General features: G+C 45.3%; 1 protein-coding gene across 7 annotated transcripts in view; it reads left to right on the top strand.

Annotated features, from left to right (window-relative positions):
* The window catches only part of GNAO1 (G protein subunit alpha o1), a 271,207-nt gene that overhangs the window by 115,791 nt on the left and 142,000 nt on the right, over nucleotides 1–13,416 (top strand). Inside the window, exon 5 of one of the 7 annotated variants that reach the window (XM_065416742.1) lies at nucleotides 1,631–1,658. The exons of 5 other annotated variants lie outside the window; for them this stretch is intronic. In XM_065416742.1, the coding sequence (XP_065272814.1) occupies nucleotides 1,631–1,658 (28 nt within the window). Of the gene's footprint in view, nucleotides 1–1,630; nucleotides 1,659–2,193; nucleotides 2,211–13,416 lie in introns of all 7 variants that reach the window. One more of the 7 variants, XM_065416746.1, reaches the window with a different exon arrangement.

A 13,416-nucleotide genomic window follows, 5' to 3' on the forward strand; every position in this document is an offset into this window, starting at 1 on the left:
CAAAATCAGCCACCAGGCCCTATGCCAGGGGATTTTGGCCTGGTGCAGTTCCCATTAAGTTAATGGAAAGGTTTCCCCTGATCCCGGTGGGAGCTGGAGCAGGCCTTAAGTGAGAAAACATGAGCCTAAGCCTCAATACAGCAAGTTAGGTGAAAATGAAGGAGGAAAATTGCAGCCATCTCCCAGAGATTTTCCTTAATAAAAGAGGGAAAGGGGGAAAGAATCATTTAAGACAAACTGACCTTCAGACAATAGACTTTCACATTCCCATAGGCCAGGGCCTTTCCTCCCCAGGGATCCCAAAGTCCGTACTCAGCTGCACAGAGTAAGGACTGAGTAAAGACATCAGGATTTCACCCAGTGCAAGTAATCGCTTCACCATCACAGAAATGCAGCCCACTCTGGAGTGGAGCATGATAGCTGTTTTACAGCACACAAGAATGCCATGTCCAACTGTAGGGGGGATCTAGGTAGGCAGACTGTAGTCACGCTCACTGGCATTTGGCCAGGATACTGGGTCTAATATCCCTTCTCCTGTATCAAATTCTCTTCAATGTATGCTAACCACATGTGGTTAGGGTGTTTGGATTGATAGCTCATCCAGAAGATGGCACCTTCAGATGCACAGTGCTGCCTGGGGACATTTTATGGGACAATACAGACTCAGAGAGTAGGGCATCACTTCACTCCTGCTGTGCTTTTAACTGCTGTTAAACTTTTCTGCTTGTTGGCTAATCTAGGCTATCGCCCTAACTATATCATTCAAAGTGAAACCTTATTCCATTGCTGAAGATTTTCCAAACATAGGCATCAAGTGTCTCACTGGCCCACCAAGCCTGAAAATCATCTAAGAGGATGCTCACCCCCATATTCTTCCAGATCAAGCATTCTCCGTCCATTAGGCCAATCCCTAGAGGGAGCATGACTGACCTCTCTGTCCACTGCCTTGGGCAGGTGTGTGCCCCTCAATGCTTTTACCTTTCTCCTCCTCTTATTCTGCACAACACAGACCTGTGCAGCTGCTGTCATTCCTTCAAGCCTCTTCCCCTTAGCCTAGCTGCCATCTGCCAGATGGGGACAGCCTGGCATGCTCACCCCAGCACTGCCAGTAAGATTGTTTCCTGCTGACTGACCACAGCAAGAGCCGATGCATTAGGCTGAATATTTCCAGCTCCCTATTTTGGGGGGCGGATGAGGGGGGGTCATCATAGCACCTTAGTTTTTAGGTCAGCAACTTTATAAAAAAGGACTTGAGAAACCGACAGGTGAAATCTGAGCCTTGGAATCCTGAAGGGCTCACAAGCGCCGCAATACATCTTTCAAACGCCGGGCTTGGAGTGGGAGTGCAAACTTCCCCCGACCTCGCCACTCCCCCGAGTCGTGAGATTTGGGGGTATAAAAACGGTGTCTTTGGAGATGGTTATTTATTTGTTCACAGTAACGGTTAGAGTGGGTTAGGTGGTGGGCAGACAGAGAAGAAGGAACGGCCACTGGCCCAGGGAGCTCCCAAAGACAGGCAGACAAGTTGAGGGTGGCAGGAACAGTCACGCCAACTAGATTCACTATAAGCAGCTTGGCAGCAGTGAGTCTTTGAGAGGGATTTAAATGTCGAGGACCTGAGGCAGCTCAGATCATGCAGCTTGGAAGAAGGCACGGGGGTGTTTATGTGGGCAAATGGCGCGCCAGGGGAGGAAGTGTGATAGGGCGGGGCAGAGTGTGATAGACAAGATGCCTGAATTTGAGGTGATAACAATGGTGGTTCCCATAGGCCTCTAAAATACCAGTCGGGTTATTCTGTGTCCAAGTAGGTCGGTCCAGATGGATAGAGCTGGGATAGGGCTAAGTTCTACCAGTAATACTGAGACTGAAGCGCAACCCTGCTGATTCAATCCATTCAACCCATTGCCCTAAAATGGGACTTTTTGAAAGTGATGGTCTTAAAATTGATGGTTTATTATAGACCCTAGAGCCAGGCATAAGGGCCTGTGACCGTCCAGCCCTGTGTGTTCTCTTTGCTCCTTACAACGAATCAATTACTCATTGCCACCAATAGAGAGTCTAGAATCAGAATTTAGCTGGCCATGTTATTGATGCTCTACAAGGCTGATGTATGAGTTCACTTCTCTTCAGCTGCAATATATTGGTTCTGCGTTGATGACAATGCTTAGATTTTGGTCAGTACATCAAGAATAGAGAATGATTCTCACATAGTGAAAAGTTCTCTATAATAGGAGGTCCCACTTCTACACAGTCACTCTACTAATAAGCCCATGTTAATTTTACAGTGGAAACAAATTCTATCATCATGTCATAGCTGGCAGCATGGGCCACAACCTGAGAACAGATTTTGGCCCAACGAGAGAGCCAATTAAATAGACAGGCTAGAGACTGCCTTAGCACCAAGTAATCATTAGGCGCTCAAGTGGGGCTGAGTTAGTCTGTTTGTCTCACTTCACAGGGATATTCAGGAAAGAAACTGACATGTAGCATCGGGCCAAAATTTGATCCTATAACGGTCATCGTATTGATTGCAAGTATCTATTTTTCCATAGTGCAGTAATAATAAACGGGCAAACTTTGGATCTAAGTCTTTTAGGAAACGTGCCTGTGCTCGTTCAGGGAAATAAATGTCTGATAGAAGAAATCCCCTGTGATTATTTGTGATGGAGAGAGAAAAACCATCAATGATGGAGAATGGGAGGAAGAACCCAAGTGGAAACATCCTATAAATTTTCATAGGGTTGGATCCAATAGGATTCTATAAAAAGCTAATAAAGTTGTATAGTAATGACTCCACCAAGCTGTAGTACTGGGTAGAGATTAGGATACGTTCTATAGGAATTTTGAACCATCCTATAAAATTCTACAGCAGAGCCTACTCCTCTCTGAAATTCCATATTGTGATAAAAAAAAAAACAGGAAAAAAAACCTGTTAAATTCCATAAGGGAAGACAGGGCAATGTTAAATGAGATCAAAGAGATGAGACAGAAATGTGCAGTGTTGCTTTCTGGAAAATGCCATCTTCTTAAGCACTTGAAGTGCCAGCATGATATCTCAGAAGTCTGTTCTACATCGTGGTGTCAACTGTGTTGTCATGGCAACATTTTAATCCTCATTTAAAGGTAAACATTTGGTCTGCTTTTTTGATTGTCTGTGAACCTATAGATACGTACCGGGGTGCTGAATGTGCAGCAGGAAGGACTTGTGGAATGCCATGCAGAACTGGACTAGTTTTTCTGCAGGATCAGCGCAACCCACACCTTCAAGTTCTGATAACAGTTCCTCCATTCCATTGAAGATCTCTCCTAGTGATGCTTGGAGCACAGAGTTCAGCTCTTAAAATTAATCTCTAGGAATAAGCTGTGCTGATGCATATAAACATCACTTTATTGGGCCAGATGATAGGAGAGGGGCCAATGGATTCAATCACACTTTAGGAAACAATTTCAGGTATGTGTCTTTCAGATAAAACTAATCTAGGCAAATTATCTGCCATGGGCTAGTTTTCTGTCGATCAGTGGTATTACACACACACACACACACACACACGTATGTCTTCCCGATTCTGAAAGGAGCTTTGTAGAGCACATCTGGACAATCAGTGGACAGAACAGATGGCATCATTTAAAATTATCCTTTTAATTTTGGTTTAAAGAAAACAGAGAAGGAAACTGGCTCTCTCAGGGGATTACTAATGGGAAAGGGATCACATGATCATCAGTTCCCCTCTAGCGCTAGGATCCATACTGAAAAGTTGTCATCATTTGGCATCTGTTTGGTGACCTTTGTGAAAATGAGCTGGACTTCTCACAGCTCAGCTCCAAAATCCCACCACCCCCCAAAACCCTCCAGTATATTAATGTAGCGCCCTTCATTATAAAGAATCTCAAAGTGCTTCACTTCTCTATCTAGTGAAACAGACAACAAGGGCCATGTTTAATACCGCCATAAGGAATAATTATTAGAGTAGCCACAATATGATTTTGTATGGCCTGCAGTTCAAATCCATTGGTGCCAGGATTTTGTTGGCCCTCTGGCTGGTCACTTAATATACATTTTGCTGTACATGCAGTACCACTAAAATGCAGCTCCCTTTGGAGTGGAGACAGGAAGCCAGGGCCATTCCTTACAGCACGCTTGCAGAAGAATGGAGCGAGGGGAACCGTACCAAGAACACTAGGTAAACACCTGTTTGTAGAAAGAGTCATAAGACCTTTTGTGTCCATTCTGTGCATTTAGCGTCTCACTCGTTAAGGTTTCTTGTGTAAGCTCGAAAGCTTGTCTCTTTCACCAAAAGAAGTTGGTCCAATAAAAGATGTTACCTCACCCACCTTGTCTCTCTGAGAGAGACAGAGTTAGTTTCCCAGACCTGAAAGAGAACTCTATGTAAGCTACAATAAAAGATATTACCCTTCCCCGCCTGGTCTCTCTAACAGATCCACAAACAGTTAAATAGATGGTCCTCAGCTGAAGTACTTCAGAAGGCCAGGGGGTGAGTTGAACTTGCCAAGGTTTGAATTAGTGGCGAAGGACAAACACTCATAGTGCAGCATGTATTATCACAACTGGCACTAACTGAGGCCTTATTTCTCAGCAGATGGGCTAAGGGTGGGATGAGCCATGGAGACTGAACTACCCTATCTCCCAGAGAAAATAAGGCAACACAGTCTAGTGGGTAAGACACTGGACTGGGAGTCAGAAGAACCAGGTTCTATTTCCCGTTCTGCCACTGACCTGCTGTGTGACCTTGGGCAAGTCATTTCATCTCCCTCTTTCTGCTCCCTCTCTCCCTCTCTCTCCCATCTGTCTTGTCTGTTTTAACGTAGACAGAACAGGGATGGTCTCTTACCATGTGTATATCCAGGGCTTAGCACAACGGGGCCTCCATCTCACTGCAGGCGCCTCTAGGTGCTACTGGCCTACCAGTAATAATGATAAAAGATGGTCTTTCCCAAGTCAGGGCTGAAGCACATTGACAGTATGGAAACCTTGCTTTAGCTCTTCTCTAGACACTGCCAATAAAGGAGTTCACTGCTGGAGGATGTCAGTCCAGCATGAGATACATTTTATTACAAAAATCCACCTTCTCCTCATCACTCCAGTTAAACCAATGAAACAGAGGAGAAAACCCACGTGATCCCCTCGCACCCTTGTCAGGCTCTCTCCACACACAAATAAATAATATCACTTAGAAAATGGTTTGTCTGGCATAAGAATCTCCTATTTTCCTCAAAGCAGAGAGGTCAGTAGATTCTGTGAATCAAATCAATAGTGCAGTCTTTGCGGGCATTAGTATCTGCAATTCTGCTACTTAATTCACACAGTTTATATAAGATGTCTGAGAGGAAGCAGGGGTGTACGCAGGCTGAGAGAGTCGTAACATTAGGAACCTCAGCATGGGATAATGGGAATATAACGGGCCAAATGGACAGCTGGCACAAGCAGGTGCCATTCCATTGTCTTCAGAGCTGGGCCTGCTTATGCCAGCAGTGAATTTGGCCCTTTGTGCAAATTATTAGGTTTTAACAAATGCACATTTTAAGCTGATGAGCTTTACTATTTTACTGCTTACTGAATAGCGTGAAGCGATTTGCAGTTTCCCCAGATTTGACTTGGGGGGGGGGGAGGGTTGGTTAATTTGTTTTGATCACAAACCATTCTCTGCAAGTATGTGGTCTTCACTATGCTGGTGATGATTTGTCAGGAGCACGGGGAAGAGAAAAAACATGTTTCTTTGCTTCCGTCAAGGTCTAGGTTCCCGTAACAGCAGATCTATGTATAAATCAATGTCTTTATTAAATCCAGCCGTGGATGAAGGCTAAATCCAAAGAGCTTGTAGGGAATTAGTGAGGGGGATATCTGCACCCCAATTCGAGGAAGTTACAGCCACCATTTGTGACCCAGATTCACCATCTTCCGAAAGGCCAGAAAGGAGGGTTTTTTTCCAATTGACATCTGACTAGAAGAGTATGATCTTTTCTCTCAGATGTGGACCTTGCTATCATCAGAAATTCCTTTGCAGACTAGATTGCTACAAAATGTTCTCTATGAGGCTGCGGACTGGGGCCACTTAGAAGCTCAAGTTAGTGCACAATGGCATCATACAGGGAGCACATTACTCAGAGCTGCTGATTAGTTTCCTGGTGGAGTTCAAGGTTGTGGTTTTCCCCTATAAAGCCCTAAATGGTTTGAGACCCACTCACCTGTGGGACCATCTCTTTTCTGGGACCAGCTTGCCACAATTTGCTAAAAGCAGACACACATAACCTGGAGCTCCTTTGATACAGCAATAGGGGGCTGTTCTGAGGGTCCTTGGTTCTGGAATTCATTTCCCTTGTTGGTCTGCCAGTGTCTGGATTTGCTAACCTTCTGGGTGTGTGGTAATGCCTAACTTTTCTTTAAACCCCACTGAAGTCAACGGGAAAGACTCCTATTGACTTCAGTGGGTTTTGGGTCAGGCCCTTAGTAGATATGGGAGTTATTAGGTGGAGGGTCTGGAGACTGAAGATTGATGTAGGTGGAATTTTATGGCATGAACTGGTTGGGTGGGTGAGACTCAGTCGTTTTGTGGGAAGGTTCATTGACAAATGTGTAATAGGAACCTTGATGACGCAAGGTACTGATATTTTCTAAACATGACTTAAATGTTAGGACTTGCCTTCAGCTCTGGAGAATCATGAGAGAAATGAAATAAAATCCCAACATATTGATTCTGTTCCCTGCCTGAGGAAAAAGCGTAAACACTTCAGGTGCAAATACTTGAGTGCTGAACTGTAAATTCCAATTTCCAGGAATACTACATGTGTGGCTTTGAAATTTGCTTTCCACAAACATTCATAGGGTTGTTTTGCTGGCACAAGCATTCATAGAAAATGAATGCAGATGGGGCTTGAGTGTGATCAAAGCAAATTCTATATAAATTCAAGCAAATTATTTACAGCATTCATCCAGCTCCACACACGAGCCCCTGAAATATTTATGATTTGGTACAATTGTAAGTGTGAAAGAAGCACCGTAGGTCTTACCTACATGACTGCACTTAAACGGTCTCATCGTTAAGTTTGGAATGTGTACGTGTGAACTTGAATAGTTCACATTGTATTAAGTCAGTATCGCTAGCAACTGAAATGTGTAGTGAGGAATGCTAGCTCCCCTTCCCCAGGTCATCTTAACTCAAGGGAGGGAGGTTTCCAGCAGATTTCACAGAGAAATAAACGTCCCACTCCATTTATCATTCATGGGAGTTATGCATCTAAGGCCTGATTGAAAGCTATCAAAGCCAATGAAAAGATTCCAATGGACTTAACTGGGCTTTGGATCAAGACCTTGGTTTCAAAATGCAAAGCTGAAAATATACAGTAACCATTGATGCACGTTGCAGTGGGAGCTGCCGAGGGTGGTTACCTAGACCTTGGCAGCAGTCAGTAGCATCTGTCTGGTTCCACGGAGGAAGCAGCAGAGGGTTGCTGAAGTGTGAAGAAGATGCAGCCACAAATACCAAGCATATTGCACAGCCAAGTTGCCAAAGTCCAGGAATCATGGAACCAGAGACGTTAGAGATGGAAAAGGTCTGGTCAGTTATCTTCTAGGCCATCCTCTTGCCAATGCAGGAATGTTTCCTACTGCTATATCCAGTGTAACTTTAAATGTGCTACATAAATCGGCTTTAACCACTTTACTGGAAATTCATTGCCAGGAGGTGTATCCATTTTCCCTTCTTCATTTCAACCTCTAAACTCTAATTATACCTATTTTATTATGCTAAATAATTGCTCTTCTTCTTTGGCACTCACAGCCTTCTAATGTGTGTGTACACTTTCATGTACCTGCTGTAGACCTCACTTCAGCAAAGTACTTAAGCAGGTGCTAAGGTATGGGACTTAAAGTTAAGCATGTAAGTACACTTCAGTGCTTTGCCAGGTCAAGGCCTGATTGCTCAGCCCCTTGCAGATTGACATCACTGTCACTGAGAGAAGAGTTTGGACCTACGACTTTTGAGTAAGCTGGTCTCTATTTTGCTAAAGTTGTATTTTAAAAAAAAATGATAGCAAAAAAGTTCAGCTATTTAGGAATCCATTTGACTGAGGAGTTTCTTTTGCTTTAAGGTTTCACGAAGCTCCCTGGTCACTCTGTGTCAGGATTGGAGCCTTCTTTAAAACTGTTTTCAAACCAGCTCTCAAATACCGTGCCATGGAAACACAGACTAAGCATGGGACCTACATCTTCATAGTAAGTTGGGGCATCCCAGTGTTTCAATGCTCAATTTCAGACACCTATAGAGGGTCTGGTTTTAGACGGTGCGGAGCACTCGCCTCATGAAAATCATCAAGCCCCTCTAAGCTGTCTGAAGGTGTGCATCCAGAAATGAACACACCCAAGATCCCTAGTCCCCTTTGAAAGAGGCAGGGATACCGTTATCCCCTACTTCCCTATCAGTGTTGCCCTTTTCCATTTGGCAAATGTTGGAGGTGGGGAGATTTCTTGTGGGGTTTTTTTTTTTAATGGATTGGAGAGGATTTCTCAGTGACAAACAAAAATGTTCTTAATTATTTCCAATTCATTAATAGATTTCAAGGCCAGAAGGGACCATTAGAATCATCTAGTCTGACATCTGCTATACACACAGGCCAAAGAGCTTCCCCAAAAATAATTCCTGGAGCAGATCTTTCAGAAACACATCCCATCTTGATTTAAAAATCACCAGTGATGGAGAGAGTCCACCATGCCGCTTGGTAAATTACCCTCCCTGTTAAAAACATGTGCCTTCTTTCCAGTCTGAATTTGTCTAGCTTCAACTTCCAGCCATCGAATCATGTTATACCTTTGTCTGCTCGATTGAAGAGCCCATTATCAAATATTTCTTCCCCACGTAGGTACTTGCAGACTAATCAAATCACTCCTTAACTTTCTCTTTATTAAGCTAAATAGATTAAGTTCCTTGAGTCTATCACAGTAAGACACATTTTCTAATCCTTTAATCATTCTCAGGGCTCTTCTCTGAATTGCCGAACAGCTGACTGTTTTACTCTGAGATTTATTCTTAAAATATACCTGTCACGTCAGAGCTGCCACTTTGGGATTGAAAATAGAGGCAAAGGCACAACAAAAGAGGGCTAAAAAAGACTGAAGCTTGTGTCGTTAACGGGAGATTAATGATGAGAAAGCTGTGGTGTAGCTATTCACCGCTACAAAGATAGCGGCAGCATCTGACTCATCCTGGAGTCCAGTGGAAAATAATGGAGTTGGGCTGCAATAGAAAATGGAAATGGAAAGCCAGGCATACAAGGGGTAAGAGAGTGACAAAAAATAGTGACGGGTCAGCCTCACGAGGGACTGGATCCAAACTCCACGACAATCAGTGGAAGGACTCCCATCAGGCTCCAGGATCGGTTCCTATCTATGTAAAGTTTAGATGCTTATCCAGATCTCCTCAACTGGGCTAGGCTGGCTACAGGACGTGTGTTACTGGTGGCGATTTAGCAGAGAATGCAGACGTGCTTAGTAGTTGTCACAGGGCAACATGCTGACCTCCCTTCTGTGGGCTCCTGCGTATGTAGGACCAGAATGTACTGTTAGGACACTGGCTTGTACTGGGGGAGCTCAGGGAGGGCTCAGAGAGGAATTATGCCTCAGGAAAACACGTGGATGAAATATGCAGGCTGCACTGTCCTTCACAGCAATGCAACCTGCTTCCTGCACGTGCACCCAGCTGGTGTGGAGGGGGGAGAGGTCAGAGTCACGGACCCACCTCTCTCCACTCATTTGGGGGCATCATGCTCTCCCAGCAGCTCACAGAGGGATCAGTCTCTGTGCTCTCCCAAATCACAATCTGGCCCTTTAAGCACTATCTCCTGGCCTGAAGCCAGAGAGTTACATTGGTTACAAAGGGAAAATGGCCATCAGGCAAGACTTCATTCATGCTGCCAGATTTCCTTTGGGGAGTTGCACAGTGTGTGTCTGAATCTTTGCCTCTGAAGCCCTGGCTTTGCGAAACGCCCTCACACCCGGTTTGAGAAGGATAATGGAATTCAACCTTTTAAAAGGATTCTCACTGCAGGTCTCCCACATGGTGCACAGACCCGATTCAGTCCTTTCCGGATTTGGATCAGTTTTATTCCTTTGCATGTAAGGTGATTAGGGCATCATTGATGGCTTGGCACCTAGAATGTACTTCTCTTGACTGTGCTTTTTGAGATATACTATTAAATATAAGGTCAAGGGAAATAATTGACCTTAAAAATCAAAGATGAAGTGGCCAAGCCTAGATGTGGCGCTCAGAGTACATGAGAAATAGCTTCTATCTCAGGCCCCTATGTCAGAACCCAATGCACCAGGGCTACACTGAAAGCCACTGACACAGGAATCTATCTGATCAGCTCATGCATATGCTCAAGTATTGAGTGCAGCAGCAGCTCAAACACCTCTTGGCAAGAACGTCTAACTAATCAAGAACTAATCAGAAGCAGGTAGTAGCTACAAAAGAGGAGGATTGGATCCAATATGCAAGGTGCGGCTTGGCTGCAATTGCAACCATCAGGGACAGACAAGCAGCTGCTGCAGAGCTGCCGTGTCTCCAATTACACAGCGCAGCCCCAGCATGGGGCTCAGGTACTGCACGTGGGCATGTTTAAGTCGTCTCGAAGTACCGTGTAGCACTCACCGAACGGGAGTGACTCTCACTGGTGTGCCATCATCACGCTTCAGCTCAGCAAGGGCAGCTGTTCTGGAACGTATTCATTCCGAGGCAGGTTGTGGAAGCTTACGATTACGTTCACTTCAGAAACCACAGCAGACCTCAGGGGATAGCCTACTTTGTGATGGAAATTAGAACGTCACAAACACTGAGTCGGTGGATCAGTCTCTGGACTTTCATGTCCTAGGAGCACAGGATGCAGTTGCCTGCCGAGGCTGGCGGGGCACTACTGCAACATTTTCCTTAAAGCCTCAAGCGCCTCCACACCGCAGCACCCCATTTCCTACCATGCAAGATTTCCCAATCCAACAGAACCACGCCTCGCTCTTCAGCGGCTGCCACGGCGGCGGTGCACCGCACACCCCCTGCGGAGTGCTATCCAGAAAGCCACTTGGCTGGAGGCTGCATGTGGTATCACCCACTGCACAGGACATAAACACGTACACTTCAGCTGTGCCTTTCATTCCCAGACCTCAGTGTGACGTACAAGTCTCCCAGCCTCCCTAGGATGTAGAAAAGTATTACTATAGCTATTTGACAAAATAGGGAAATGGAGGTACAGAGCAGTTAAGCACCCCAAGTAGAGGCACTCCAGGTCAGTGCATGCTATTGAAAAGTTGAGTATCAGAGAGGTAGCCATGTTAGTCTGTATCCACACAAACAATGAGGAGTCCAGTGACACCTTAAAGACTAACAGATTTATTTGGGCATAAGCTTTCATGGTTACCCACAAAAGCTTATGCCCAAATAAATCTGTTAGTCTTTAAGGTGCCACCAGACTCCTCATTGTTATTGAAAAGTTGGGCAGTTCTGTGTTTGTACAGCTCCTAGCACAATAGGAGCCTGGTCCATCACTGGGGTTCCTGGGAGCTACAGTAATACAAATAATATGTAATCAAGAACTTGCTCAGTTCCATACTCTCTCATTAGCAGAGCCAGGAATAGACCCCAGCAGTCCTGAATCACAGTTTGTATTTCTAATGCCTAGCCCTAGACAAATGGGCTGGCTACTGACATGGGCGGAGGAAGAGGTGTCAGTACTTAGAGTTTTTAAATGCCTTCATCACAGTTTCTTGGTTTATTACTGAAAGCTTTGTTCAAATCTCCCATCAGCCTCGAGTAGCACTTGCAGCTCAGGGCAGGGGGGCTGTATGACTCAGAGGATTGATCAGGAAATGCTGAGCCTTTTGCCGCTAGATGGCTGGTTTGAACCAAGCCCAGGTGAGTAGTATCGGAGTGTTGTTACTATTGGATAATTATCAGTGCCCTTGTGAGGACAGTGCAGCAGCCTGGGTGAAATAAGCCGGGGGTTCAGCCTATTTCCCTGGGAATGAGGATGCTCATCACAGAACCACCAGAAACGACCCTAACTGGCGACCTTATGGGCAGTATCAGCAGGGTTACGAGGGCAGGGCGATAGACGGGAAACTTACCCTGCCGCTGCCCATACTGTACCTGCTGAGTGGAGAAATACAGGACTTGGGTCTCCGGGGCTGTCAGTATTGGCAAAGGCTCAAACAAACGATAGGAAAATGCTGGTTTTGAAACACACGCCCACGAACAGTGGTGGCATATGTCTGTTTAGCAGCCACGTGATTGTTACGAGCCCTTGATAGCAAAGTGCTTAAAAGCTTTCACGCGATACATGATCCATCAAGTAGAAGCCATTAGGATAATTGTGTTCTACTTTCCCTCCCCGCCTTTCTCCTCCCCGACCCCAGATTGCAGGGAGTGAGGGCTCTTAGACTTACTCTGTTACCCATTTGAACAAGGTTTCTCTCCAGAGCACCAAGAAGGCAACAGTATTTCTTTGAATGCAAACCCATTGATGGCATTTTAGGAAGAGACTATCCAAGGGCTCCTTCTCGTAATTTGTCAAAAGAGCAGACAGGGGATTGGTTTGTAAATTCTCAACCAGAGGTTCCCCACACAATACACTATATGCAGCTCCAAAGCTACCCCTCCCAACCCCTGGTTATACCCAGCGCCAGGCGAAGGCAAAGAGAAAAGGCTGAGGTCCACGTGGAAAGAAGATAAAGAGATGGGACTGAGCCTCAGATGGAAAGCAAGATGTACAGGAAAGTCAGCAAGAAATGTGCCCTGCTTGAATGGCTTTACACAGTAACTCCTGATTCACTTGCACTAGGTCTGCTCTGCCTTCCTTGCCTACTGCATCAAACCAGACGTGGAGATCTACAATCATCTCTGCCACTAAGCCCCACACTTGGTGGTGGTGAATCCCTTTATTGGTCCTTCCACCTCCTCCAGTCAGTTCAATAAATGGCCAACAGCACAGGAAGTGCCGCTTAGAAATATTGCTTGGAGTCAGCAAAGTGACCCACTGGCATCTAACACCTTGGCCCTTTCCCAAACTCGGCTGAATTTCTATACAGGGCTCATGCACGTCACACAATTGAGAAATGAAGCATACATCCTGCTCTTATTTTCAAGTGGGGTTTTCGAAAGCACCTATGTGATTTAGAAGCACACATTCCATTGGAAGGCAATGGGTCTTGTGCTCTTAAGTCAACCAGAATCTTTCAAAAATCTCCATCCAGGGCCCCCTCCTCATCTTCCATGGCTTTGTACTCCTCTTTCTCTGTGTTCTTTGTTTGCAGAGTCCTGGCTAGATCTCTTCTTTTAGGTTCTCCATCTCCCTCTTAATGCGTTTTCTTCATGCCTCCTCCAGTCTACAAAGGCTCCCACAATGACTCTGGACCCT

Source organism: Emys orbicularis, chromosome 14 (genome assembly GCF_028017835.1).
Source record: "Emys orbicularis isolate rEmyOrb1 chromosome 14, rEmyOrb1.hap1, whole genome shotgun sequence".
In the NCBI taxonomy this organism is placed as follows: Eukaryota; Metazoa; Chordata; order Testudines; family Emydidae; genus Emys; species Emys orbicularis.